This window comes from Pyricularia grisea (assembly GCF_004355905.1).
Source record: "Pyricularia grisea strain NI907 chromosome Unknown Pyricularia_grisea_NI907_Scaffold_1, whole genome shotgun sequence".
Taxonomy (NCBI): Eukaryota; Fungi; Ascomycota; class Sordariomycetes; order Magnaporthales; family Pyriculariaceae; genus Pyricularia; species Pyricularia grisea.
In genome coordinates this window covers 4426970-4454841 of record NW_022156716.1, presented here as the reverse complement: position 1 = coordinate 4454841, position 27872 = coordinate 4426970, and the positions used below count along the sequence as shown (strand labels likewise).

The window sequence follows — 27872 nt, the reverse complement described above, 5'->3', positions numbered from 1 at the left end:
TGTTGCTATCATGTCTCTGAAAATATTGCTGAAAAACCTAAAGATAGACATAAAGACTCTTGCGCTTGCTTTTACTTCAAGTGCTTGTAAAATTAGTATCTTGGCTGTTTGGCCAAGAATCAAGGGTTTCTTCTCTCAATAGCTTCGTAGGAAAATTACCTACTCCGTCTTGTGATCAGACCTTAGAGTTTGTTTCTACGAAGCATTGACATGACATTACGGAGTAATCAATGTGGAGTGTTGGTATTGAATCTCCACCCACAGTAAATAAGGTAAAGTAGGTGGTAGCAAGGTCGGTACTGTGGGTAAGTGACAGGCGGCCCAGGTTAAGTACCTGAACACTTTACAGCAATAATTCTGCACTTATAGGTTCGGTTCCTCCTTCCATTTACTGCTATCTTCTCATCCACTTTAAACCTCGCTGTTTGATCCTCTTGGTGCTTTGCATGGTAACAAACAAAAGATGAACTGAAATTGCCTTGAAAAAGCCCTACGGTACCAAAACCTCATTCCAAGTGTGCTGAGTTCTGGCCACGATAAAATATTATATTCTTCACTTAATATGGTACGGTACATACCTCTTTAAAGCTCCACCAAATCAATGTTCTGAGTAGGTAATCGAGTATTAGTGTCGATTACTGTCGCATTCTCCCCCAAACACAATGTAGCGCTGCCAAGTAACCGTTATTTGGGGAGCCAACCATTTGCTGTCTACCCCGATTTCACTCCCACCCTTGCCGCCTCTGATCGGCTCGGCTTTAACGAAAAGGGAATCGCATTTCCACAACAGATCTCCCCTGCGTTTGAAGAAAGCGTGGTTTGAAGGCCCCCAACCAGGAGTCAGCAAGCCCCAGTTGTTCGCCTGCAAGGAGGCATTCTGGTTTCTTTTTAGAGGTCTAGGCACTTCCCGATAGAGGGGGGAAGAGATAATGGCAGCGGATTTTTAGCCTGCGTGACTGTAATTGATGATCGGAATGGATGCCGTAGGGAGAAATTTTTCGTGGGCCGCTCAGATTGGAGGCCTGTCAGTTCTAGTTCAAAGGGAAGTAGAGTCCCCATCCTTTCGACTTCCACATCTGATCGACTTGCCTACCTACCTCCCTTAACTTAACCTTTCTTCACCTATCATCCTACCTACACATTTCCAATTCTCTTCGCTTCTACAACTACCTAAATTTGGTCAGTTGATTTGATCAACAAATACTCGTCGACCGAGATACAGGCCCTTTTCTATCGATTACACATTTCCCCCTTGCCGATACATGAACGAGACGCCATCAGGTTGGATTAGATCGAATCAGATCCCTTCAGCCAAGCCTGGTTATTGCCCATACTGTACAAAGTGAGCCAAAATAAAAAAACACTGCCTCAGCCAAGATGTCGGATCAGGAATCGGGAAAACCTTCCAGCCCAGCGCCGGGTAAGTTTTATTCTCATTTTATTGGATTATTTTTCTTTGTTTATTTCTCATGTGTATTCTTTTCTCAAACGGCGTTCGGTTATCGTACGGTTGACTATGCTGTTTTGTTTTGCGTGCATATAGCTGCAACAGCTGCTATACTTGCGAACAATCACTTTATTCGAATCGTTCAAGCTTGGGTGCGTTTCGCCCTGGCGGTCCCAGCTGTCATCCGTTCTTTCCTTGTGGTTGCTGTGTCAGAGATGGCGACTTTGTAGCTGGCCGTCTGGACTTGCACAAGCCCATCGGTCTTCCAAGTCAGACCGGGTTACTGCTAGTCTGGCCTCCCTGTGTCGTTCACTTACCTCATCGCTGGAAGGTGGTATGGGCCCAGTGCCGCGACCTTCTTCATAATAGTCCTACATGCTAGGGTGAATTTATCGTGATAAATAACAGGCGGAACGCAAACATGAACAATCGAGTTGCCGTTAGCATCAGCACAGCCACCCACTGTCAAAGAATCATCTTGCTAATCAAGTTCCATCATATTATGCATAGTCTCCGTTCCTGCGAATGGAGCTGGCGCAACCGTGGGTCCGTCGGCCCAGCCCGCCACTAGCACAGAGCCGTCAGCGGTCAGGGAGAAGAAGGAGCTAGCCACGGCCGACACATCATCAGTGGAAGCCTCGGAAATCCAAAACATCACGCGCGCCGAGACGTCGGGCATCTCTTCCGACCCTCTGAACTTTGGTCAACACCGTCGTGCAAACGTCTCGAAAAAGCAGATGAAGATCGACCACCCCAAGGGCAACAAGAAGAAGCTCAAAAAGTTCTACACCAGACAGAACCAGCTCATCGACCAGTTCCTTGGAGTTGACGATGAAGAGCAGAACGCAATCGAAGAAGATGCCCGAGTGGCTCCCAAGATCAAGTTCGCTGTCAATGCCTCGTTCGTAGTGAACTTTTGTCTGTTTATCATCCAGCTTTATGCTGCTATCTCCACTGGATCATTGGCTGTAAGTCACCAAGTTGCTTTCTTTATGCGTTGGGTGGACATAGTCACTAATTAACTGTAATTCATATACTCGCAGCTCTTTGCGACGGCAGCTGATGCATTTGTAAGTTACGTTTCCGTCTCAAAAGACAGATAGAAACTCGGGGGAAACAACCTTACTAATTTTGGATACCAGATGGACCTTGTGTCTTCATTTGTTATGCTTATAACCTCGAGGATGGCTGCAAGGCCGAGCATTTACAAGTACCCTGTGGTAAGTTACATCACCTAGGTATCTTAGTCAGGCCCCTGATTCTGACTTTGATGATATGGGATGGGCAACATCTGAACTTCATCCCGACTGTCCCCGTTGCTGACACGGCACAATACAGGGTCGCACACGCATTGAGACGATTGGAGTTATCCTGTTTTGCGCACTGATGACAACAGTCGCAATCCAGCTTTTGGTAGGTGAAGCAGGCTATAGTCTTATGTCTGATCCCTTCAAGATCACAGGCACAAGAAAATAGAAAAGTTGAGCTGACATGCATCGCAATCAAGGTCGAGTCGGGTCGCACCCTAGCTTCAGGCGGACAAGAGAGCGGAGAGCTTCACATAATTCCTATCATCTTCGTCGCCGTCGCTATCTGTGCCAAGGGTAGCTTGATGGTCTTCTGTATGTTATACAGAAAGTATCCCTCTGTCCACGTCTTCTACGTAAGTTTCCAAAAACCCTGGTTTCATGTTACCACCTCCCTACTCGATTCGCCGGGGTTTAGACAGTGATAGTCTTGTGCCGGTGCTGATCATTATGCATCTTTTGGCAGATTGATCACCGCAATGACATTGCAGTGAACTCGTTTGGTCTGATAATGGCAGTCGCTGGAGAAAGATTTGTCTGGTACCTTGACCCTATCGGTGCCATCCTCATCGCTCTCATCATCCTCTTTTCGTGGGTGACCAACGCCTTTGAGCAGGTGTGGCTCCTGGTTGGCAAGTCGGCGCCTCGCGAGTTTATCTCCAAGCTTATTTACATGGCTATGACGCACGACGAGCAAATCCTCAAGGTCGACACGTGCCGCGCGTACCATGCCGGCCAACGGTACTATGTCGAGGTTGATGTTGTCATGGATGATGAGACTCCGCTGAGGATATCGCACGATGTGGCCCAGTCACTTCAGCGCAAAATGGAAGGACTAGGCGATGTAGAGCGTGCATTTGTACACGTCGACTACGAGCATGAGCACGACGTTCATGAGGAGCACAAGCCCCTTTATTTGAGGGAGACCAAGACAAAGAGGACATGGAGGGAAATATTCACTGGCGCCAAGAAGACGATCCAGGGAGAGAACCCCGACAGCCAGGTCGCCTAAGCTGTAGGATATAGGGATGATGACTCTGTCCCAACGTGCATTTGAGCACATGGGTATTGCTAGTAAAATATGGATGGAAAAATATAACGGGGATCGTTTGATTTGGTTTACATGTTTGGTTGGCACTAGTTGGGCCCGGGTACAAAAATAGGGTCTTCTTGGCTTGTGTAATATTTCGGTTCTACCTGTATATACTCGGGGAAGGAACTTACAAGCGATCAATCGCGTTTTTGTTGTTATTGATATACGTTCCCTTTCTCTTCTTTTCTTGATAGTTGAAGAATTGTTCAAGATACACACCCGAGTTTTCCGGTCCTGTAAGTATTACTTGTTGCACCCCCTTACCTGCAGTTCAATATGTGCACTCTGATTGGGCAATGGGTGCCCATCAAATCCCTAGCCCCAGTGGATGCGCACGTAATACGGGTTCGTAAAGAGCTCGCAAAGGCCTGTTTCTCTTGCCCTTTACAACCCAATTCTGCGCGGTCAATTAGGAAGTGAAAAAAATATGCAGCCTATCTTGTTATTCCATTTTCTATAGTAACTGCCCAGGTAAGTAAGGTATTAATAACTATCGCCTATTGAGCATTGGTTCTCTCTTTTGTAGGTAAATACACAACTTTACTCGAGCCTTGGTTGGTTCGATGAATGGGAATTTGTTTTGTCACAGCCCCACTTTAAAAGTCTAGATCGATCGAGAGCCCGTATCGTCTGTCACTCCGAATCTTTTTGGCGATTGAGAGCTTCGGTCTGCTTGTTATTCGTACCGTATTCATGTAACCCACCGCATACATTTGACAGACCATGCGATTGTAGGAAATACACAAGCAGTCATGTCCTTCTCCAGGATTGGAATTCCTCGAACGCTGGGGAGGCTATCCTCCCCAGCCTTTGTGTGCCGTCAATGCCTCCACACGCAACCGCTAAAGGCAACGGCTTCTTCGCAAGTCGCTCGGCAGGTCGTACGATCCCATGCACTCTCGCGCAACCTAATCTCGACATCGACATCGACAAATACGGCAACGCACGCGAGGACACGATGGCTGGTCGGAGGAAGCAGGACCTTCTTCAGGTCAGCGACCAAGTCATCGTCCGGGTCTACGGTCACCGCCGAGGCTGCTACGGCTGAAGCCTCTTCGGGAGCGAGAGCAGGGACACGGTCCAGCTCATTCCCCGAGACCAACTCAAAGGCTGTAGGGTACTGGCTCATAGGCAGTGCTGTCAGCGTCTTTGGCATTGTCATCTTTGGTGGCATGACGCGCCTGACAGAGTCTGGGTAAGTTAGCTCTGCCTTGCTCTTCTTTGCGTGCTTTTGCGCTATCAGCCCGGCCCACCGATCGTAATGTATAGGTGTTGTACCCTTCAACTGACACCAAACCTCTTTCAAACCAGACTGAGCATAACCGAATGGCGGCCCGTCACTGGGTCCCTACCTCCTCGCAACGCCGAAGACTGGGAATCAGAGTTCTCCAAGTACCGCGCCTCGCCCGAGTTCGCCTTGCTCAACCCGCACATGACACTCGATGAGTTCAAGAAGATCTACTACATGGAGTGGACGCACCGTCTCTGGGGCCGCTTCATCGGTCTCACCTTTGTGCTGCCGACAGTATACTTCATCGCCCGGAAGCAGGTCACCCGCAAGATGGCCTTTAATCTGGTCGGCATCAGCGCTCTGATCGGTTTCCAGGGATTCATCGGTTGGTGGATGGTCAAGTCGGGTCTGAAAGATGACCTGTTTGCCCCTGGTTCCCACCCCCGCGTCTCACAGTACCGCTTGACTGCACACCTCGGGACCGCTTTCCTCTGCTACTCGGCTATGCTGCTCTCAGGGCTCTCTGTCCTTCGCACGCGCCGCCTTGTTGCAGACCCGGCATCGGCCACTAAGCTCTTTTCCCAACTACAGAACGCTGCTATTACCCCCTTCCGCCGCTACGTCTTGGCGATGACCGCGCTGGTCTTCACCACTGCAATGTCGGGCGCTTTGGTTGCTGGGCTTGATGCGGGTCTTATTTATAACGAGTTCCCCAAGATGGGCGTCGGCCTAACCCCGCCGATGGCTGAGTTGTTTGACAAGTTCTACTCGAGGAAGGAGGACGGATCGGATCTCTGGTGGCGCAACATGCTTGAGAACCCGAGCTTGGTGCAGCTGGACCACCGCGCTCTCGCCATGACCACATTCTGCGCCGTCGTCGCCATGTTTGTCTGGTCGCGCCGCCTCGGTGCCGTGCTGCCCATTTCGGCCAGGAAGGGGAGCATGGGAGTGCTGCATCTGGCCCTCTTGCAGGTGGCCCTCGGCATCAGCACGCTCATCTACATGGTCCCTACCCACCTTGCTGCCACCCACCAGGCCGGCGCGCTGGCCCTGCTTACAGGGTCGCTGGTGCTGGCGCACCGACTGCACGTGTCCAAGTCGACTGTCTCGCTCATCCAGCGGCAGCTGCTCAAGTCAGCGGGCTCTGGTGGCGCGGCGCGACTGCCACCTAGGCGGATCTAGACGCAATCTCAACAATGAAGTCCGCCTGGTTTTAACCGGGCATTATCAACCGGGGATACTTCACCAAAAAAAAAAAAAAAAAAAAAAAAAAAAAAACGTCGGCCCACTCCTTTCAGTGTATTATTATTAGATTCCTTGCTTCCTTCGAGAAGCCTTGCCGACATACAAAAAGGAAGTGTAAACTTGAAAAAAGACTCGATCAGCAATGGAGGTGTGTAAGATCTACATTGTGACTATTTATACATAAATATACCCAATAGATTAACTGGGCAGAGTGATTGCTGTCTTTCTTTTCATCTTTTGTGGTTCTATTGTTGTACTTACGATATTTCTTTGAACTACGATCGAGTGTTCCTTTAAAATAATGAGCATAAAGACTGCAGTCCAGAAAGGGAGAACCGGCAAACCTGCCTGGACAATAAAAAAGCGACCGCGGCATTGAGCTCAGTCAGCCACAGTGACGGATATCCCTTCAGGGCCTCCAAACTTCGCCTGTTTTTCACCTGACCATCGCAACATAACGGCAACGAAGCAGATTCGGACAACGGGCATTGTTTGCAGCGAAATTCCTGCGAAAAACCCAAGAGGAATGTGTGGCGGCGAGTCCGTTTCCCCAAAGCGGCGGAATGTTGGACCTCGTTGCCCTGTGTGAAGGGAGAGCAGCGCCTCACCCCCAACATCATTCCAAGCAACGGCTACAATGAGACGCGAGACAAGCATAAGGTGGGAGCAACTTCCCACACTCAAGGCAAAGACTCACCAGGCCAATCTGTTTGTTTCCACAAGGTCTCTGACTTCACCAATTGCTACGGATCCAAAATTAACAAGAGTAACAACAGCGCAAAACAAAGACAGCCTGGACTGGCAGCGGCAGCAATGGCATCACCTCCAGCAGGCTCGGAAGAGTTCCGCATTATCAAGTATTACGATCTCAACCATGATCCGACAAAGACCCTCGTGGAGGTTGAGCGGACCAGCGACGGTGAAATCCTCCTCGGGCGCCGCATAGACAAGAAGACCACGTCGTCAAATTTTGTTGAGATGTTTAACAACACCCCCGCGAAAGACTTGATCAAACAACTTTTAAACCACGAGAACCTCGTATCGATCGCGGGGGAGGTCGCTGGCGCCAGAATCGTCGGGCCCAACGGGAGTAAGGGGGTCGAATCGTGCAAATATCTCGTCTTTGACCACTGCGACGCGGGTACGCTCGACACCATGCTCCGGAATCCGCCGGTGCCGCTGACCAGCACGGGGTTCATCCCGCCTTCCCTTTGCTGGCACCTGCTTGTCAGCCTGCTCCGGGCGCTGGCGTGGCTGCATGACGGCTACCGCGAGGACGGGGTCGGCACCGCGGTCAATGCGCCGCGAGGCATGGACTACGACGGCTACGAGCAGGACAACTGGTTCGAGGATGCGGACTGGCTGGCAGTGCTACACGGTAAAATTACGCCTGAGAATGTCTTCTTGCAGAGGCCCAGGGGTTCCGAGACGTATGGTTTGGTCAAACTGGGCAACTTCTCTGATGCCCAAGTCGCGACCCATGTGCGCGGGGCGAATGGGGTCTTGGTGGCGTTTAAGCGCTTCAGGGGCGAAGCATCTTCATCTGAGCAGCTGGAAAAGCTTAGGGACGGCAAATTTGACGATTACCCGAATGTGAGTAGACAAAAACCCAGCTTCCAATCCTGGCTACGTACCTTGTCTGGGGGGGAGGGGGGCTTTAGGCTGTTCGCTGACATCAAACTGCCCATCGGTGCTCCGCCTGTTGGTTTGTAGTTCTATTCATACTACACTCGAGGTTCCGACCTCCGAGCTGTGGGTGGCATCCTGTACCATATGATGACGGGCAAGCAACTCCGGCCGCCCAACAAATGCCCACGGTGGGATTGTGGCTGCTACCACTGCGAACGGGACGCGCCCCCCTGCCAGCACGACTGCTTCGAGAATGTCGACCTGTCAAGCCATGACAAGTGCGTCGACCTGTTCAGCAACCTCACCGACTACCACGGGCCATACACTGAGAAGGATCTTTGCATACAGGTTGGCAGCCTGATGGCGATCGACCCCAAGACTAGCAGGCTCGATAGTACGGTCTCGCTGTACCAGGTAGTCAAGGCGGCGCACGAGGCCTGGCTGAACTATCACCCAGACGGTCAGCTGATTGTTACATTGGAGGATGACTTGTTGGCCAGGGAGAGGAGGGCATGGAAGAAGGCGGGCAGAATGATGGCGGCGGAGAAGAGAGGGCGGCGTCGTAATATTTGAGCATGTACTCTCTAGAGGCCGAGTTACTTGATTTGATATGGATACTGTGGGGATGAATTTCGTTTGTCTGTTGCTAATGGAACTTGAAAGAAGGATAGAATGACTGCTGCTTTCAAGGGTGAAAGAGTTAGTAATACTGTCTGCATGTGTGTGTCTTTCCTTGATCGTTGCCTTTTGCCCCCCACATTGTGGTGCGAGCAACGTCAATTAAAACAGGCTGTAGTTGGATCAAACCTGCTGCAGCCAACCCCCGCATTTTGGGGTCACCCAAGAGTGAGTGGAGTGTACTTAAGCAGTTTGGGACCCTTTTAATCAGTCCTGTCCTTGGCTCTCCTAACGTAATTGAGTTTATAACTGACTCCAATTAGACCACGACATCACCACAGGCCCGCTAACATTTGTTCTACCGCACCTGTATCACGAAAGCTTTTCTTTTTGTACACAACTCGTATTGACGTGTTACCTGATTACTCCGACCTGAATTCAGCCGCAAGATAGCCCGTTTTTATTGTCATTCTGTGGGAGCGTCACGTCTGGTACACGGTCGGGGCTCGAAAACGCGCAAAGCCACAAACAAAGGTGTCGACTGCTTTGTTTCCATTTCCCCCACCACAACAAAGTACCCCAACAAACTTCATCCCGTGTTCCCTCTGCCTGGCCCAAAACTTTCCCGAACGTACCGACGATCTATTGTTCTAGCCCACATAAGGAAATATCGACGAGCCTCGATAAAAAAAAAAAAAAAAAACGAAGCGCAATCCCGATGGCCGCGCAACCATACGCGCCAGGCGTGCCGCCGCTTCTCCTCACCAAACGCCTCTCGTCCTTCCTCCAATCCAATCTTTCCGCGCACGTCCATTCGGCACTCATCACGACAATCTCGGGTAAGCTGCTCTCGTACGCGTCTCGACAGCCCGTCAGCACTCTTCGCACCCAATGCACCGTAGCCGCCTCGATATGGGCCATACAAACCGCCGCCGCGGCGGAGCCGCGCGGAGGTCACCGACGCGCACAGAGAGGTCATGAGCGTGATGATTCGGAGGAGGAAGACGAGGAGGAGGAGGAGGGCAGTGAAGATGGCCAGTCGGCCAGGAAGGGAGAGAGTGCGCTCGTCGGGGCGCTACCGCCTTCGGCGTCCGCAGAGTCTGTCGCTTCGGCCCGTGCGGGACGGCCGAGGAGCATAACGGTGCAGCTGTCCGGTGCCGTGGTGGTCATAAGACCACTCAAGAGCCCGCTGCTCTTCATTTGCATTGGTCCTTCTTCAGGTGCCGTCGATTCCGGTGCGGCTGCCGCCTCGGACCTACCAGAGGAGCATGCGCCCGCCGCCGATGGCTCGGGCAGCCCGCCCCAGGTTACGGTGTCTGCGGCGATAGGCTCGCCCTCGGAGACGACTAGCGTTTTGAGCGCTGCCCCATCCACTGCCGCCACGGTCACCAGCGTGGGCGCCTCTGCTGCCGTCTTGACAAGGCGGCATGCCGAGGAGATGGCGAAGTGGCTGGATGACAAACTGGAGACACTCTGGGTTCCGGATGAAGGTGCTGATGCCCGATGAGACATTGGTAATCCATTCGCCGGTAATGTTTGATTTAACCGTCTGGTGTGCGATTGCCGCTGCTTGAGCTTTGGAAAGGGATCGACATACTGCTGTGGTTAAATACCGCCAGAAGGCTCTCTCGCGCTATTCACCAGGCCCTTCCGAATAGTAGGACCTTATTGGAAAGAAGTTGGCCACTAGCCGCTACTGTTGCAGGACAGCTTCGCGGGAGCCCCGGAGCCAATAGACTTGTGGGAGGCAAGGATCTACCTGAGGAGCAAGTGTTGCATCTGTGCATCGACATCAACAGCACAATTGGTATTTCTTCTAATCTCGGCCTTACCTGCTGCGACCTTCATAGACGCTCCGCGGTAGGGTGGGATATGGAGGACAATGCTGTGATTGCGGGTACATGGCATTCTTGCTGCTTGGGAATGGACGCTATGAGATGCGTGGGCTGTACAACAATGGATGGGCAATAGACTAGGAGCGCTTGACGATGACACATGAAGCTTACACGGCATCATCTTTTGAAACATGCAAAAGCCGCATCCTTGGACAAATGGTTACGTCACGTTGCTTTTTCAAATTATTTCAAATGTCATCATCTTCAAGCTCCACCACCATCGCTTGCCCCGGCCTCGGAGAAGGCGTCGAATCCGACTCATCACCGTGGCTCAACGCAAGGCGTTGCAGGGACCCGACCTCTGGTTCCCCCAAGGCGACCACTAGGCCTCGATCGCGGCCTTGCGACATGTCGTTCCAGGCCTGTATCTGCGCGGCAAACGCGGTGTGGACCTTGTGGGTGAGTCGGACGATTGAGTCAGTGTCCTCGGACGAATCTACGCCGTCGGCCATGGCGATGCCCATCTCCTGCGCCATGCCCAAGGTCGCATGCGTGTGGGCCACCAACCGGTCCATCATGCCGAGGTTGAAGTCGATGGAGGCGTAGATGTGGCTGGCGAGCATGGCGAGCTCGGTGGTGCGTCGATTCCGGGGCATACTGCGCAGGATCTGGATGCTCTTGTTGTAGTGCTCGAACCCCTGCCGCTCCGACAGGGCACGCGACTCCCGATCCCCGACCCAGTAGACGTGCCGCGTCAGTCCGGACCACGACAGCGCCGCGTGCAGCATGCACGGCTCCGTCTGCACCGCCCGTAGCATGATGCGCTCCAGTAACGGCGTGTTGAGACTTATGCCCATGGCTTTGACCGCCACGTTGGCGAACAGGTCCAGCTTGACCAGTTCGTCGGCGTTCAGATTCGCGATGAAGCTGCTCGGTGCTCGGCTGGGCAGGATGAGAGCGGAGCTGCTGGTATTGGTTTGGTCTTGTGTCTGCTGCTGCTGCTGCTTCTTTTTCGACTTACCGCGAGCCTTGGCGGGTTTGGGTTCAGGATCCTTGGGTCCGGACAGGAAATCACAGGGCCAGCCTGCTCGGATGCAGTTTTGGCACGATGGCTTTTGTTCGTCGCATTTTCGATGTCGTTTTCTGTGAGGATGCTTGTGTGTAAGTGTGAGAGCGATTACATGGTGATTTCTCTTTTTTTTTTCTCTCTTTCTTCTTTTTCTTATTTGATAGGTGACCAGAAATATGAAATAAAATGAAAGAAAATGAGATGGCTATATTTTTTTAATCAAGAGAAACACCAATGCCAGCAAAACACCCACAACACACGTGCGCACTCAGGCCCGACACAGCTCTTTCTTACTTGCATGTCCGGCATCCACTCCTGGTCTTATTCACTCCCCTGGCTCCTGGTCGGGGCTTTTTGGATCTTGGCGCTTCATTCGCCTGCGTACTTGCATCGCTCGGAGGAGTTGATTGTTGGTCCATTTTCTCTCGATTCTGATCTCAAAGAGAAGGAAAATGAACAATTTAAAAAAAAAAAAATACAATAGTAATAGTAGGATACTTGGTTGAATGAGAAAGAGAGAAGCTGAGAAGATAAAAAAAAACAAAAAAGAAGACATGAACTGCAGCCACTGTAGCCACTTTTTTTTTTAAGGCTGTAAGCTTTCATGCCGGGGATCAAATCAAAGTGACGCAGATCTTTTGGTTCCCGTCCCCCCCTCCCCCTTCCTCCGGGACAGGGGTGGCCTGAATTTGGTGGGAGAAAAAGCCCGGAATTTGAACATGGATTTTTGGCCGCTCTTCAAGGGCAAAATACCGCATTCACCTTTTTGGATGCGAGGGTTCGAGATTACCCCAAGTATGTAGCACAAGGATCGATGTAACCCTCCATTTTGAGAGGTTCTGGCCACTCATGACATGCCAAATCTCAAAATCCCTACTCCGATTCCTCATAAAATTGTAACGCGGCCGGCATTAGCCAACGATAATATTGACGCCTACATAGCTTTAGCTTAGCTTCTTGACCGAGGCGGCCTTGGTAACCCCGCCGTAGGGCTTGGCCCAGAGTATGTTCCGGGCAGGTAACTCGCCCATGGAGAGCAGACATCACATGTAAACCTGGGGGAAAGAAAGACGCGGGGTCGGTATTTTTTTCTTTTCTTGTCTTTCTATCATTTTGCATTGGAATGTCAAAAATTATCGGACGAATGCACAGGGGAGTCTATTTTTCGCGTGTGAGGTGCCTAAAATGTAGAAGCGGACTGAACCACCCCGGCCCTCCCAGGGGAATATTATAAAACGAAACTAACTAGTCAAGACAAAAGAAAAAGTCGGAAAGGGGGGAATACGTAACCTGTGCCATGCCAAATGAGAAGTAATGACCGGAAACTCCATATTCCCATCCGTAATGCAACCTAGCCCGGGAATGATGTATGCAAAGTGATACTCAGGAAGCGATAGCAAAATGTAAACCATGAAAGCTCTCGCGCGTATCTGTGAAACCCCCCCGTTTCAAGTCAAGTTAATTAGATAAGTAGTATGCCAGAGATTGTTCTGTTATTGTCCGTTTCGCCAGCAGCAAGTAGACGCCACTACTCGATACTCAATTTCGTGATGCCGTCATTTGTGTCAACCATGCCTTGGTAACCCACACGGCCCTTGGGTCCACCGGGGCGATTGCCCTGCCCCTGTGGCGGCTGGGATCCCACCTGACTTCCCCCGCTCTCGCTTCCCCCGGCCCGATCGTGGCCGTTGCTCCCAGGCCGCGAGCCCCACGGAATGTCACGCTGGAGTGGGCTCTGCATGATGGGCGAGTTGTGCGCGCTGACGCCCGGCGACACCGCACGCCGCTTGAAGCTGACGGGGTCAAAGTCGTCGTCGCGCCGTCTTTTATTGTTAATGCGCCGTGTGATCTCTGCAGCAGTGGGTGGCATCTGCTGGGGTGCACCCATCGTCCCGGATCCCGGCTGCTGCGGGGTGTCACCGGCAGAGCTGCTCCGGGTAGTCATTGACATGGGGAATATGCCGCCGGTGGCAATCATGGAAGCAGACGGTGCCGAGCTGGTCAAGGGCGAATCCATGCTCATGTCGTCGTTATTAACACTCATGGCTGAGCAAGAGCCGCGGGGTAGCGATAGAGGTGGCGGCGTTGTGCCACCTCCACCCCCAATGCTTGATGATTCCGAAAATGTGTCCCAGAGGTTCTTGTTGACTTTCGAGTTTTTCATAATCTGCTGCTTGAAACTTGAGGAGAGACCCAAGGCTGATACTGAGCCAACAACGGCTCCCGTATCTACCACCATGGCGTCGTCTACCATCTCATCAACGTCATGCATCACGCCCATGGTCGGACTGGACAGTGCCGTTGTTGCTACCGACAACGCTGGTGGAGGTGCCCGAGCAGGGTGTTCTCCCACATCGCTGTCGCGCACCTGCCTGACAACTTCCGCCTCGCGGCGCACTTCGTTGTCGATGGGTGCGTTTTCCTCTGCAAGCGCAGCGCGCATACGAGCGAAGGCTTTGGTTTTGGGCTATTCAAGCACGGTTAGCTCTGATAGTTTCTGGGCTTGGGATAAGAAAGAAAAGTATAAAACGCTGAGGCTTACCAGTAAATTCCCTCGTCGATGGACAACGCGCCGTATCACTTCGTTTTGGCCCCCGTGACCCGGTGCTCCCATGGCGCCTTCGATACTATCCAACACGCGAGGCTTTATGTTATCGTCGCTCTCGTTCCCTGACAGGTTTAATTGGTTTGCAGCCCAGCTGATGCTCTCCCGGCGAGAGTGCGGATTTGGGTCGCGGCCCAATGAGTTTGGAGGCGACTTGCAAGCAGCAAGGCTACCACCGTGTCCAGCAAGCGAGTTGAACCCAAGCCCGATCGGACCACGCAGCTTCTTCTTTGGCTGCTTTCGCGGCCGTTGGCGCTGTTGAAATGACAGCAAGCTGTTCACCGCCGGTGATCCTCCCAAAGGTCCATTCAACCCTGGTGCGCTTGGCGAGTAAGTGCTACCTAGACCCGGTACCATCGTCGTCCGCGATATCTGAGGGGTGGTAACGTAGGGTTCGTCCGGTACGTCTTCGTCCATCAGGTCATCATCCAGATCCGAACTGGAAGACGAGTCTGAAGCAGCCATGTGGGCGGTGCTGCCCACAGAGCTCGAAATATGCATCTTCTCGTGGTTTCCCATCATGGACCACAACGAGTTTGTCGATGTTTCGGCGGCACCAAAGCCCGAGCCAAACCGTTTTGATCCGCCACCTGGTATGTTCATGGCTCCCCTCCCAGCATGCGTGGGCGAGGAGTCCGGGGAGGACTGCTCCGCCAATGTAGAATGGTGCAGGCTGGTGGCGGCGCGGGAAAAGTCGAGGCCGCGGGACCTTCGGGGCAGTGCGCTCGTCGGTGATGCGTAGATATGTGAGTGGTCGAGCTTCGGGGAGAGTGGCGGCTGCTTGGCCTGCTGCTGCGGTTGCATGGAATCGGTGGCAAAGCCGGCGGCACGCCCGCCCGCCACCGCGGTGCCTGTTGCCTGTTGTGACATGTGTAAAGAGGATGAAAGAATGCTCCCGCGCTGGACAAAGTCGGGTCTGCTTGGTGTCACCGGAGCGGCCGGCACAGAGTTGCGTATCGCGCTGTCGTCCTTTGACGTTCGACGGTCGGTTTCAAGTATCAGGGGTGATGGGGACAGCTTTGGGCGGCTTGGCGTGCTGTCGCCGTCCGAGAAAGATCTGGTTGTCTTGGTCAGTGGCGAGGGCTCTGCCGCCATTCCCTCCATGCCATCTCGCGCTCGCGTCCCACTCCTTCCTCCAGGTCGCGCCTCGTCTTCTGCATCCATGACAGCCACATCCCCATCCAGTGGTCCCGTCCTTACCATGAGCATAGGTTTGTCCATGGCATGTCCCCTTGCGGGTCCTGCTAGCCTAGCTTTGGACGCGAGGCAAAGCTGAGGGAGGCGGGAGGGTTGGGGCAAAGCCCAGCCTCGTTGTTCGACAGCAGGGCGCGTATGAAAGCACTCTTATAGCATGAGTAGGCTGGCCGGATCGGTTGCAGAAGTGTCTTGTCGTCGAGTGGAAGTCTTTTTTTTTTTTTTTTTTTGGGTATAGGCGCGTGAGGCCTGTGCCGGTCGTCTCAACGCGGACGGCGCTTTTGTCAGCTGGCTAACAGAGAAAAAGGTTTTAAAAGTCCCGGTGTGGTGGTGAATGCAGCTATTTTGATCAGATAGAACGATTGGAATCAAGCTGCGAACATGACGAATCACCACCAATGCAAGAGTCTGATTCGACGCAGTCGGTCGTGGCAGTTTTGGAACGCTGGATACGTCTGTCTATGTTTCGAGTCTAGTCAACAGTAGCCTACCGACCGTCAATATTATGTGGGAACACGACAGGGATGTGCTAGGTGCGCGGGTTCAATTCAGATCGCTTCGTGGTAGACGACGATCTGGTAATTTTCCGAGGGAAAAAAAAAAAAAAAAAAAAAAAAAAAAAGAGAGAGAGAGATGAAGGATTAGTCCCCAAGCTAGGAGCTTGAGCTGACTTTGCAAAATTTTCTAGTTTAGCTGTTAAATGATAGTAAAATGACGATCCACCAAACTTCCATCAAGCTACCTAGGTAATATACCTAACATACCGATTTGCACAACTCGATAGTTGAAGGGTTAGCCTCGCCCATTTGCTTTTCCAAGCTACCAGTCAATCAGGCGAGTGTTCCCTGTCGTGAATGGATGTCAATCAACAAAAGCCGGTGCTTTTTTTGGCGCTACGAATCAAGTCTGCGTCAGTGCGGGGTAGGCGGTTTTAGTGTGTCGGCGATTCATGTACCGTACTGATGCAACACAACCACAGGTTACTACCTGCCTTACAATTAATTACCTTACCTCCGAACTGTACTACTTAGTAGCAGGTAGGCACCTACGTACAACTACATTATTGTAGTTCAGGTAGAAGACTTTCTAGGTTGGCAGGTAGCATTCGACGTAAGATGAATAGCATGATCTCTCTACTAAGCATGCTGGTAACCAGGTTCATTTTTGAGAAGGTAGTGTGTCCTCTTTTTTTTTTTTTTTTTTTTTTTTTTGGTTACAGTACACCCAGGGAGGACAGGGCTGAACTAGGTACCTACCTAGGTATCAGATATTCCTTTTTTTAGTTACTATACAGCAACTTTGAGACATTTCTAGAGCCAGGTACCAGTTTTGGTTAAATTTAGTAAGCACGTGATAGGCTTAGCAAAGAAGTTGATTAATTGGATGCCAATGTTTCACATGCGAATGACGTCCTTCTCCCCACCTGCCGCGGACGCGCACTTGTACCCTCGCTCAATGGGGTGCCAAGATGAAGAAGATACTGCTACTCTGCTTCATCCACGGCTTCAAGGGGGGTGATGACACCTTTGGTCGACCGAGCGACGGCTTCACCGAGCAGCTACGCCAGCTGGTGGCCGCGCAGCTGCCCAAGATCGACGTCCGCGTCGTCATTTACCCAAAGTATGACACGCGCGGAGACCTGGCCGAATGCGTCGCCCGCTTCCGCGACTGGCTGCTGGAAAAGGTTATCGACATCGAGGTCGACGCCGGCACGCCCTCGCCCACCGTTGACCCCTCAGTCCGCACCGTGCTGATCGGCCACAGCATGGGCGGTATCGTCGCCGCCGAGACCATCATGGCCCTGACCAGCGAGAAGCCCATCCCGGCGCCCGGAAGCTCGGAAGACCAGGCCTTTGATGCCGACGCCGCCGCCGCTGCCGCCGCAAAGAGGCCCACATCGCCGTCGCTCACCTCGCTCATGTTTCCGTACATCCAGGGCTTGCTGGCGTTCGACACGCCCTTCCTCGGCATATCGCCGGGGGTTGTCGCGCACGGCGCAGAAGATCACTACAACCAGGCATCTTCCGTGCTGGGCCAGCTGAGCGGTCTGTCGGGTGCACTCTGGGGAGGCGGTGCGGCCGCCGCAGCGAGTGACAAGGCGCGCACTGCAGACGGCAAGAGGCAGGCGGAGGCACTGCCGATGGCTGCACCTCCCGCGACGGCCTCGCAGGACAAGAACCAAAAGGGGAACGACGGTGGCGCATGGGGCCGGTGGGGCAAGATGGCCATGATTGCAGGCGCGGGGGCGGCCATCGCCGCCGGAGGGGCTGCTGCTTACATGAAACGCGAGCAGATCAGTGAAGGCTGGTCCTGGGCGTCGTCGCATCTTGCCTTTGTGGGATGTCTGGCACGGGGTGAGGAGCTACGACGACGCGTGGCGTACTTGTCCCGGGCCAAGAGCGAGCTGGGTATCGGTTTCGCCAATTTGTACACTCGCCTCGGGAAAGCCGCTGCACCAAAGCAAGTGTCCATGGTTGGTACAGTGCTCGGAAACCAGAGGACGTTCTGCAATTTGCCCTCAAAATCGGCGGCGAACGCAGGCGAATGGCGGGAGGCCATCAACGATATGGCAACCGATGAAACATTGGCTCACATGTGTAAGTCTATCTGAGTCCTCAAGTGTGCTGCAGGTCGAAATGGCTGGTAAAATCTAACCATGTGGCGTATACAGCAATGTTCGAGAAGCCTCAGAACCCAGGATTTGAAAAGCTCAAGACAGATGCAGCCGAGCTCATTACTTCTTGGGCAAAGAACGATTGGTACGAGTCTAGCGCAGAGGAACCGGCCAAGATAGAATTATTATAGGTGTCGGGTACAGTCATCATCAGAGTTGGTCACCATCCCCAAAGGACATAGCTTTTGTCTAGAATGTATGCTTTTAGACACCACATATGAACCAGTCTATATCGTTCCTGCGGGCATTCTAAGCCCCATAATTCACCTTACATCGGTGCCCATTTGTTCCCAGATCCGTCTAGTTAGATTTCTCATGGTTCTTGGCCTTGCTCAGAACCTTGGACCTCTGCTTCCACATGTGCGAGTACATGTGGACGGATCCAGGTGGGTAGACGACGAATAGGATTATGTAGTATACGGTCGGCAGCAGCGGGTGCGTGACCTCGGCGCGGCTAGTGGCGGCAAGCCACATCATCCAGCACTCGCTCAGAATTCCGACGGGGTAAAGGACGATGAAGGTGCTGTAGCGCAGCCACGCGAGACCAGGGACATCGACACCGGCCAGCAGCAGAGCAAAGTACGTGTAGCGGATAACCTCGGTCGTGGCCCAGGCGGACAGCATGCTCGAGTAGCCGGGGCTGGTTGCGACCGAGGGGAAGAGCCAGACGACGCCCCAGACGAGGAGATAGCGGGAGCCGACCTGCATGGCGGTTGTGATCAGGGATGTTCTCACGAGGCCTGCATGGCGAGGATAGGGAACAAAAACTCGGTCAGCCAAGCTACAGACAAGATACATATTTTGCCTGTCATATCAAGATTTGGATAGAATTGGCAACAGGCTACTACTAACCAAGAGCGACGTGGAGGATTTCGAGACCCGCGAGGGTCTGGGTCCAGCGCGCAAAGTCCATGACAACCGACGGGACAAACTCGGGGCCCTGCAGGTAGTTCGTCAGAAGGACGCGGCCCAGGACTGCGGCCCATAGGATTGCCGAGGCGGCATTGTAGAAGAAGAGGTAACCGTCGGCAATAGGGGAAGACTTTTTCTTGGCGGATTTGGAGGCCGAGCTGGCAGCCTCTGGGGACTGCTTCTTGGTCGCCATCGGGGATCGCACGAATGGTTGCAGTCGGAGTTGTGGTGGTTTTGCAAAGGACAGTACGTATGCGCGGCGCTGGTTCACAACTTCACAAAGGTTGAGACCACAAAAAAAGTGTTGGTGGCATTCGACAGTCGAGGGTCCCTAGCTCAGGGTCGTAGTGTTTTTGATTGGTCGCCCGTTTAGGGATTAGCACCAGGCAGGGTACAAGACCAAGAGGGGAAGGGGGGGAGAGAGAGTTGGGGCTTGGAAGTTGGGGGAATACACAGTGCCCTGTATCATGTTGCTTGTTCATCCCACCCCACCTGGTGATTACTGGTCTTACTCTTTTTACGAGGAGCACTTTATCCCACCACATCTATGGAATTCGGGTGCCTTGGCAACTTGCTTGGGTGATGATAGGGACGTTGGGTTGCCACGTAGTGATTGAATTCATACATGGAAAGTAAACTCAATTTTTTTTCCGCAGCTCTCGATGTGTAAGGATTACAATGCAAGGCAACTTGCTTGGGTGATGACAGGGACGTTAGGTTGCCACGTATGTAGTGATTGAATTCATATATGAAAAAACTTAAATTGTTTCCGCAGCTCTAGATGTGTACGTAGTACAATGCAAGGCAACTTGCTTGGGTGATGATAGGGACGTTAGGTTGCCACGTATGTAGTGATTGAATTCATATATGAAAAAAAAAAAAAAAAAAAAAAAATGAAAAAAAAACTTAAATTGTTTCCGCAGCTCTCGATGTGTATGTAGTTCAATGCAAGGAACTGCCCAGGTAGGTTAGGCAGTTAATGAATAAGGTGAGGAGGTTTTGTTGGTAGCGATTAATAAAGTTTGTACTTGCTACATATTCGGCCTGGACTACTGTAGGTACCTACCTTACCTACCTCCTACCTACTACCTAGAGTCTAGGTACCTAGTTTAGTCCCGTCCCATCTTTGACTTGACGTATGCAGGTGTCAAGTGTCAACGCGCCTAAGTTCCTATGCGCGCGTCAAGAGTGCCTACCTACCCCGTCCATGTATGCTTATTTCAGTGCTTAACGTCTACTTGGTTTTTATTTTGTTTTTTGGTCTTCCATCAGGATGAAGCGAAGCCGAATGGGACAGGCAGAATTTCTCGTTCCTGCTCATCAAAAGAGAAGTGGTCCATTCAATTGCGAGCCGAGGTTCCGGCACGGCTCCTAGGTACTTAAACATGGAAGAAGCTTTTCAAACGTTTAGTTTGTGGCTTCAAAACGACATCGCCACGGCTCATTCAATCTCTTGGCAGGCAACCTTGAATCTCTCAAGCGGCTGCCAAGTCAATATTGATATCTCAAGCTGAGAGGAATCATTTACTCGGTTACACCTGCAGTATGATATCGTCTTTACTCATCAAGCTGACCCACCATCCTTTCTACTTTTTTTACAGCTCCGCCGCGCCTTCCGCAGTGGCTGGCTCTAATGGGTTGTTGCTTATCGTCCTGGTAGGGCTTGGTGAGCGGCACGGCATGGGTGACAATTCTGACCCCCAAACATACTGCAGGAACCCACGGTAAGCCCAGCTGTCAGTATCGGAGCCAATCCTTCCAACTATCTTTCTCTGCCCTTGGCGCCGCAGCCGAGGTCACGATGATGTTGATAACCAAAACACCAGCACTAGACCTAACAGAGCTTTTTTTGCTCGCGGCGAGCCCCTTCTCTTGTACATGTGATTCTCATGACCTCGTACTTTTTTTTGTTTCCAAGAAATGTTAATATGGTACGAGGTGACATGGGGGATAATGAACTCTTGGCAAGAAATTTTTACCATAGTAAGCGCTCCACCACCAAACAACAACAAAAGACAGAGCCAAGCCTCCAAGCCTCGTCGATGGTAAGTAACACTCCACTTGCAGTAACCCGCACCCAGTCAGCATATTCACCGTCGGTTGGAAGACTGGGGCGCTTCCCCAACCTACCACTGTTTAACAGAGTGCCTAATGCCGCATCACGTCACCTAAACCAAACATATCCTTGACATACGGTTTTTTTCGGGTGATAACCTAGAAACGCACAGCAATCCCTCCTCAGATTTCCTGAGTCAGATTTCCCCTGGCGGCGCACTTACACTACTTTAAGATGCCTCCAAGGCTGTGTCCCGGCTGCTCGCTTCATACTACATAACATGATTACCATCAGTACTTGAGGTTGTGCCAAGTCACTTCATTCAGTTTAACTTTCTCAGGGATATACCAAGTATACATACATCTCGACTCTAATCTTGATCACACGTGGTAAAAGCGGTACCGATTGAGCTGGCGGAGTTATCGTCTGCTCCGTCATCACTCCACTCCCCCCTCATCTCGAGGTCCCATCTATCCGGTTGAGGGCCAACATCACATTGTATAAATTGTCCCTCCCCGGGACCTTCTTACATCTCGTTCCATAGGATCAGCGCTCCAGATCATCCGCTTGCCTGTCCTTCACAGCCTATACCCTGCTCAAGGCCTGAAACCCTCGTCACTTTGTCTCACTTGCTTAACCCGGTCCGTTCTCCACACCCTTTCCCACAATGAGAAATATCCTCAGTGTCATGGCGGTGCTCCTGCCCGTCGTCTCTGCCTTTTGTGACCACGGCACGACCCTCTTCCCCCGTGCCAGCGGCGATCCGGTCAAGGTGGCCCAATACGGCTTCGACGGCATCCGCGGGCCCCTGAACTGGCACGGACTGAACAAGACGGCCAACTACAAGTGCGCCAAGGGGAGGGAGCAGTCTCCCATTGATATTAGCACGAGCTCCAACAAGACAGTCAGGGGAAGCAGTCTCAACTTCAACATCGACTCGTATCCAGACGGTGCCGAGCTTCTCAACCTGGGCAGCACCCTCGAGGTCGTCGCCAACGGCTCCATCAGCCTTGCCAACAAGACGTTCAATCTGGCACAGTTCCACTTCCACACGCCCAGCGAACACCACTTGGACGGCGAGTACTATCCTGCCGAGATGCACTGCGTCTTTCAAGCCCAAGGTGTGTTTATTTTTACCGATTTATCGCCGCCAGTAGTTTGGGCCGAAAAAAAAAAACCCCGGAATTGCTAACCAACATTATCTTACCATGTACAGACAAGAGCATCTCTGTCGTTGGCTTCTTCATTGAGCTTGACGAGAACAACAACGAGGTCATTGACGGCGTGTTTGAGCACGTGGACGCCGTGGCCACGCCCGGCACGGCAGGATACACGGGGGCGCTCGACTTCAGAGGCCTGCAAAAGCACCTGAGCAACAGCGACATCTACCAGTACAAGGGTTCTCTGACCACGCCGCCCTGCACCGAGGGTATCCGATGGAACGTCGTCCGGAAGCCGATCACGATTGACATGAAGACCTTTAAGAAGATTAAGAGCATCATGAAGTTTAATGCCCGATACGTGCAGAACGTTCCCGGGCAGATCAACCTGCTGGAAAACGCTGCCGAGAACCTCGAATAAAAGGGAGAGGTTGATAGTAGAAAAGGCGGGTGAGCTTTTTCCTGTTTTGGGTAATTTCTTTAGGAGATCAACATGGATAGAGGCTTGGTGTTATGAGGATGATGAATCATGCGTCTCCATCCCATTGGAGGAAGTGTTTAGTGTTTTTTTTTTTTTCCTCTTTTTTTTGCAACGATGTTCCCTTTTTCTTTTCAAACCCCGCTTCTACGTGGTAGCGGTTTTATATGGTACATACTGTGGACTTAAAACACGTTGTACAAACCTACTGTGTAAATTTTAAGCAATATATAACAAAATCTTGGACAAGGCACGCTGTCATCCATTTCAAATGTTGAAGCATTATCATAATTTCCATCCATCTTGGTCACAACCCCTTATTCAGCCCAGAGTCGCGGGATCGTTCGAATCAGGTCATCCACTTCGGACGATGGTAATCATACGGTTAGGATCGCCCGAGTTCAGACCAAAGGTATTTTTGATCTCAAACCCCAGACAACCGCAGATAAAATTATCAAGCTTATTATAGCAGAATGTGCCCCCTTTTAGGTCATGTGCTATTTTCCATCTAACTGTGAAACGCGTCGGTTTGCCTCAGAGCGGCATTGTTGCTATTGATCATATCGGTGATACCCTTGTGTTCCAGATGCTAAGTAGGTAGTTTTATTGGCTGTGCTGTTTGCGAGCTAGAGCGCGTGTTAAGTTGTTCCTGTCAATCACATTTTGGGACAAGATAGACACCCGGGCACAATCACAATAACAAACAGTCCATGAATAAAAATTGGAACTGAAAGCGCATGTAGAAGGCGTATTGTATATCAAAAAAAAAATTGACAGATTAAATACATGCTCGAGGGATATCATTTCATTCATTCATTAAATCCGGGGTAAACAAGAAAATCCAATTCCGTCGATCCCATTCACCACACGCTTGGTGCAGTAAATGTATAGGTAATTGCACATTTGGCAGCTGCAAGCTGCTTTATGTGCGAGTCAAACATACTAGACGATGCTGTTCGCATATAACAGAAAGCAAAAAAAAAAAAAAAAAACAAGAATACAACGCGAAGATCCGCCAGTGCAGTTTCAATCGGCGTCATGAAAAATAATTCTTCACTCTTGCTCGGCGCTTGAAGGTGCGCGCACGAGGCTGGGTGAGAGCGATGTGAAAGCGAAAGCGTCGGCTTGCTTCACGGGAATGCCTTTCTGTATGCCGAAGCCCGGGTCTGCAAGTCTTGGGAAGACTATATATTCAGAGAGAGGGGGCTTGAACAGTCAAGTGCTGCCGTCTCTTCAGCGGGAGGTTGCAAAACTGGTTTGCATTGTTGGTTTGTTTGGCCATGTCAAAATAGGACCTTGAGCGTATTTTTGTCGGTTGCTGATTTCGACTCGGCAGCAGCATAAATGATTCAACCACCCTTGCGGAAGACGTTCCAGCCGCTAAAGAGCCATTGGGAGCTGTGGCGGCCGCAGTACGAGTGGGCGTTGGCGGTACCGGGCGAGGATGGCTTCCTCAACGAGCCAAGGGAGCCTGATGACTTGCTGGAGCTGGAGCTATCCTTGCGCTTGTTCGGGCGGCGGCTGTCGGGGAAGGAGAGGGTGTAATCTCCAGAGTGCGGCCTCGAAGAGTCTGGGCTGCCCGGGGTCTTGTACTGGCTGTGGGTGAAATCCAAGGGCGCCGGAGGGGCAGCTCGGGAGGTTGCAGAGAACTTCATCGTGTGTGTTTGTGTGAATAGGTAGTTGTATATATATATTATATATATACTTTAGGTGCGTGGTAGTGGTGGTTGTATGTGATTATAAACAGGCACAGCCAGTGTGTTACTATGCGGTATAGATTTGTTTTAACCCTGCTGTGGGTGGGTGCGTTTGTTGGTAGTGAAAGGATGGAACCAGACCTAGATAGGATGAAAAGGAGGAATAAGCCTACGGGAACGGTGAGGCTGAGTTGGGAGGGTATCCTCCTGCTTATATACACGTAAGTCGATCTATGTAGGCCGTACCCCCGAACGCTCAGAGCAAACAAAAGAGCCGTCCACACACGCCCCCCGTAGTCGGCAAGTAGGGCTGATGATTTGGGTCAGACTCGGTCATGTTGCATATCAATAAGCGTGGGGCCGGCCAGTCTTGGACCATCCCTCCCAAAGCCCAACCTAACCTTGACATTGGACCCCCCATGCTAGCTCGTGTCGGCGACAGGGATCTAGCTATCACATTGTGAGCAGGGATTCTCTATTGTCCTTCGGCAGCCTTTCTGGTTGGTTTTTCGCTCGGTCTACCAGGAACAGCCCTCATCTCCCTTGATGATGCGGAGGTGTGGTAATTTTCATGCGCCGGTCAGGCAGAAAGAAATCGCGCGGATTGATTCCTAATTGTCGACTGCAAATAGCAAGAAACAGATTATTAGAGGGCAAGAAGAGAAATTAAGAAAAAAAGAAGAAGAAAAAAAACCATCTCCTGTGGTCTCCTCGCCCAGACCAGAGCCAAGCAGAGTAGTAACCTACCTTGGTTGGATGACTTACGAAAAAAAAAAATATGGGCGCCGGTGCCATCCGAATCAGGCAGCCATATTCCCCTGGGTAACCCCCGCAGATCGCTTGGTCGCACTCCATTCGGCAAGGACTGGCAATTAATGTCAGTCAATTCGAGTCCAAGAAAATATTTTGGGTGCCCACAAAGTTCCATAGGGGGTTTGGTTTTTACCACGTACTTCGTAATACACACCAAATCCGCAGGAAACATCCATGAGATGGCGGCGAAGGGAAATGCTACCATAGTACGTACACAAGAATCCTGGGCATCTGCTGACCTGCTTCGGCACGCATTCCGCTATCCACCATGCATTGGAGCCAACCGAGTCACCGTTCCCATCCCACATTAAATTGGAAAATATATTGCGTGTTAATTCCTATGACGGTCTTGCTTTTTTTTTTTTTTTTTTTTTTTGTGCTGAGAGGTACCCGCAACAAGAAGCAGGGGTCGGGGAGAAAACCCGCCTCAAAATCATGAAGATGCATAGGTGAGGGAAAATAGTAAATGAATCATTCATTTTCTGTTAAATTTCGGTAGCAAAGCAAAATAGACTATGATGAAGCATGATCGACTTGAGACGCTGGAGCGAACAGTACAATGGTCATGCACGAGGAATAACGCAATTGGTATGAGTAATAAATAACATTCTACGAATAAAACAAAACATTCATACTTTCGTCCCATGTAAAATAAGCTCTAGCAAGCCTGATATGGCATTAACATAGCATCTTGATTGACTGCCTTTCTGGGCACCTTATCCACACCATATACTATGTAAAGTAAAGGTAGTGTACTCTGTACTCATTCATAGTTATTATTCACAATCTAGGCCTTACGGCAGGTCCCTTCGGCACGGAAATCATAAATACGATGTCAGGCTTCGTCACCCGTGGGCCGGGACCACTTGGGGCAACAAGGTTATCATACCAGATCCAGTTAATTAACCGGTAACATTCCATAATTAGAAATAGATATTCTCGTTGGCTACCTCAAACCACGGGCATTCCGCGTCCCCTGTTAACACAATAGTAAACAGTGCCGGTTAATATAGCTGACAAAGCTTGCTAGCATTGGAGAATCCGCGACCGGCCGTAGACCGGCCGTGATAATAAGGGTAAACCCTGCTATGGTGCGAGAATTTTCGGCGATGGGATGACGCGTAATGCTTCACATAGAAAAGGCTTCTACTACTACTGTCCAGACTAGTCTAACTTCGTAGCGAGAAAGTACTCCGTAGAAAACAACAAGAGAAATTAACTCTATACGTTGTAGTATAGTCCGTGTTATACGTATACTAATTCGAACAAGCGATCGATGCGAATGCTACCTACGCAAGCTATGGAGGACGACAATACCGGTAGTAGGGCTCGTTCGGAGCTACCTTAGTTTCCTAAAAATAAAGGTCCGCGCGATTCAATAACTCGGTTGGAGAATCCTTATCTGTGTTTTCCATGTGAGTTTCGGCAACCTTGCGCTGCACGGCTTCCACCGGCTTGACTTGGTTCCTTGTCTTTCTTTCTTTATTCCCCAGTGTCATGCCCGACGGCGTCGCTCGGCCGTCGGACGCCGGATGCCCGCTTTGTCAAGCTAGCAAGACCCCGTCAACTTAGCAAAACCAGCTTGCCAGATGTTATTATGGAGGGCAATTGATGACGAAACAGATATTTAAAGTAAGAAGTTAATACGGAGTAGGTACCTAATTGCATACTTAGCATGACCGATCGCCAATTGGTGTCTTGCCTATAGACGGGTTTTGATTTATGCTCCGGCTTGCTTAATGTGCTGACGACGATACAGTATAGAACACTCTGCTCTTTTTTTTTTCTTCTTTTTTTCTTTTTTGGCGTGTTTCCCTTGCTGATCCCGGCCGGGGCTAATTAGCCCAAAACGTCGACAGCCTAAAACGGATCAAGATTGGCAGTTCAGGCATGATGATCCTGGTAATCGTCTGATGGTTGGGACTAGACCCCGCAAAAACCTCCTGAAAGAGGGAAAAAAATCCCGTGTCAAGCCTCCCCGAACTCCGAAGAACAAAGGAAGTTTCAACAAAAAAAAAAAAAAAAAAACCACCCCGACAACCCCTTGGGTCCTACTGCTTCGTTACGTGGTAGACAACACCAAGGTATTTGTCAATGCCGTTAATGCTAGGCAGATGTTGAGGAAGGTCCACGCGGGCTCGGGAGAGCAAGTTCATGCAGAACTTAGAATCCCCCCATTGCCCCCCTATTGATTCAAACATAGTGACCCATTTGTTCGTCCTAACTTTACTGGGGTAAACTGGGTTTAGGCGACAAGAAAACACAAACATGGGACGGAGATAAGAGGGCGTATCAGTTATGCAGTCATGCTTTGGACTACTTTGTCATTGCATGTTCTGTAGGTATCCAGACGAATTGCTAGGTACTGGTGTTATTTGGGTTTACCTGGGGGGGTTCCTTCGGTATAGTAACCAACCAAGGAAACAAACCCACTTCTTCCCCGGCTGATCCAGTGATTCGGTTTAAATAAAAGGGGGAAATGGGGAGAAGAATTAAAGGGAGCGATAACGCATATACTGTACATGCTACTACCCGATGATTTTCCAGTTACTATACTATTTATTATTGATCTTCGACGCCACAAAGTAGAAAAATCAACCACGTGGTACAGTGCGTCGGCAGAGTGCTCAGAGCAACAAAAGCCAAGCACCCCGTCAAGCACATCTCCTGGGTCGTTTGGTAGGGTGTGGTAACTATGAATATTATCCCAAACCCAAAACCGTCCGCGATGAAATCATCTGTGCAAAACGGGGGCCAGACAGACCGGTTTGACATGTGGTGATGTTACTGTTTGATTTTGATCTCATCG

General features: G+C 51.1%; 11 protein-coding genes across 11 annotated transcripts; 6 read left to right on the top strand and 5 right to left on the bottom strand.

Moving 5' to 3' along the window:
* The first annotated feature begins 1111 nt into the window (after positions 1-1111).
* On the top strand, positions 1112-4073 carry PgNI_01345 (uncharacterized protein). Its single transcript, XM_031121418.1, has 7 exons — positions 1112-1420; positions 1958-2415; positions 2491-2517; positions 2590-2667; positions 2786-2860; positions 2955-3110; positions 3221-4073. The coding sequence occupies exons 1-7, from the start codon at positions 1378-1380 to the stop codon at positions 3764-3766; spliced, it is 1383 nt and encodes a 460-aa protein (XP_030987662.1). The 5' UTR covers positions 1112-1377; the 3' UTR covers positions 3767-4073.
* Positions 4074-4599: 526 nt separating this feature from the next.
* PgNI_01344 (uncharacterized protein) lies at positions 4600-6260 on the top strand (the record flags this gene model as incomplete). The annotated part of the gene is made up of 2 exons (XM_031121417.1): positions 4600-5042; positions 5159-6260. 2 exons carry the CDS (start codon positions 4600-4602, stop codon positions 6258-6260), a joined length of 1545 nt encoding a protein of 514 aa, XP_030987642.1.
* An 876-nt stretch (positions 6261-7136) lies between these two features.
* PgNI_01343 (uncharacterized protein) lies at positions 7137-8525 on the top strand (the record flags this gene model as incomplete). Its single annotated transcript, XM_031121416.1, has 2 exons — positions 7137-7916; positions 8037-8525. The coding sequence occupies 2 exons, from the start codon at positions 7137-7139 to the stop codon at positions 8523-8525; spliced, it is 1269 nt and encodes a 422-aa protein (XP_030987663.1).
* Positions 8526-9288: 763 nt separating this feature from the next.
* PgNI_01342 (uncharacterized protein) lies at positions 9289-10077 on the top strand (the record flags this gene model as incomplete). Its single annotated transcript, XM_031121415.1, has 1 exon — positions 9289-10077. One exon carries the CDS (start codon positions 9289-9291, stop codon positions 10075-10077), a length of 789 nt encoding a protein of 262 aa, XP_030987644.1.
* Positions 10078-10653: 576 nt separating this feature from the next.
* On the bottom strand, positions 10654-11893 carry PgNI_01341 (uncharacterized protein; the record flags this gene model as incomplete). Its single annotated transcript, XM_031121414.1, has 2 exons — positions 10654-11548; positions 11769-11893. 2 exons carry the CDS (start codon positions 11891-11893, stop codon positions 10654-10656), a joined length of 1020 nt encoding a protein of 339 aa, XP_030987648.1.
* Positions 11894-12612: 719 nt separating this feature from the next.
* On the bottom strand, positions 12613-15846 carry PgNI_01340 (uncharacterized protein). Its single transcript, XM_031121413.1, has 2 exons — positions 14017-15846; positions 12613-13941 (listed from the first exon to the last, which is right to left on the bottom strand). Exons 1-2 carry the CDS (start codon positions 15298-15300, stop codon positions 13003-13005), a joined length of 2223 nt encoding a protein of 740 aa, XP_030987682.1. The 5' UTR covers positions 15301-15846; the 3' UTR covers positions 12613-13002.
* An 895-nt stretch (positions 15847-16741) lies between these two features.
* On the top strand, positions 16742-18078 carry PgNI_01339 (uncharacterized protein; the record flags this gene model as incomplete). Its single annotated transcript, XM_031121412.1, has 2 exons — positions 16742-17870; positions 17945-18078. The coding sequence occupies 2 exons, from the start codon at positions 16742-16744 to the stop codon at positions 18076-18078; spliced, it is 1263 nt and encodes a 420-aa protein (XP_030987036.1).
* Positions 18079-18247: 169 nt separating this feature from the next.
* Positions 18248-19052, bottom strand: PgNI_01338 (uncharacterized protein; the record flags this gene model as incomplete). The annotated part of the gene is made up of 2 exons (XM_031121411.1): positions 18248-18687; positions 18800-19052. The coding sequence occupies 2 exons, from the start codon at positions 19050-19052 to the stop codon at positions 18248-18250; spliced, it is 693 nt and encodes a 230-aa protein (XP_030987035.1).
* A 1842-nt stretch (positions 19053-20894) lies between these two features.
* Positions 20895-22807, top strand: PgNI_01337 (uncharacterized protein). Its single transcript, XM_031121410.1, has 2 exons — positions 20895-22036; positions 22132-22807. Exons 1-2 carry the CDS (start codon positions 21583-21585, stop codon positions 22494-22496), a joined length of 819 nt encoding a protein of 272 aa, XP_030987030.1. The 5' UTR covers positions 20895-21582; the 3' UTR covers positions 22497-22807.
* A 1095-nt stretch (positions 22808-23902) lies between these two features.
* PgNI_01336 (uncharacterized protein) lies at positions 23903-24208 on the bottom strand (the record flags this gene model as incomplete). The annotated part of the gene is made up of 1 exon (XM_031121409.1): positions 23903-24208. One exon carries the CDS (start codon positions 24206-24208, stop codon positions 23903-23905), a length of 306 nt encoding a protein of 101 aa, XP_030987029.1.
* Positions 24209-24497: 289 nt separating this feature from the next.
* PgNI_01335 (uncharacterized protein) lies at positions 24498-25024 on the bottom strand. Its single transcript, XM_031121408.1, has 2 exons — positions 24998-25024; positions 24498-24872 (listed from the first exon to the last, which is right to left on the bottom strand). The coding sequence occupies exon 2, from the start codon at positions 24669-24671 to the stop codon at positions 24507-24509; it is 165 nt and encodes a 54-aa protein (XP_030987032.1). The 5' UTR covers positions 24672-24872; positions 24998-25024; the 3' UTR covers positions 24498-24506.
* Between the last annotated feature and the right edge of the window lie 2848 nt (positions 25025-27872).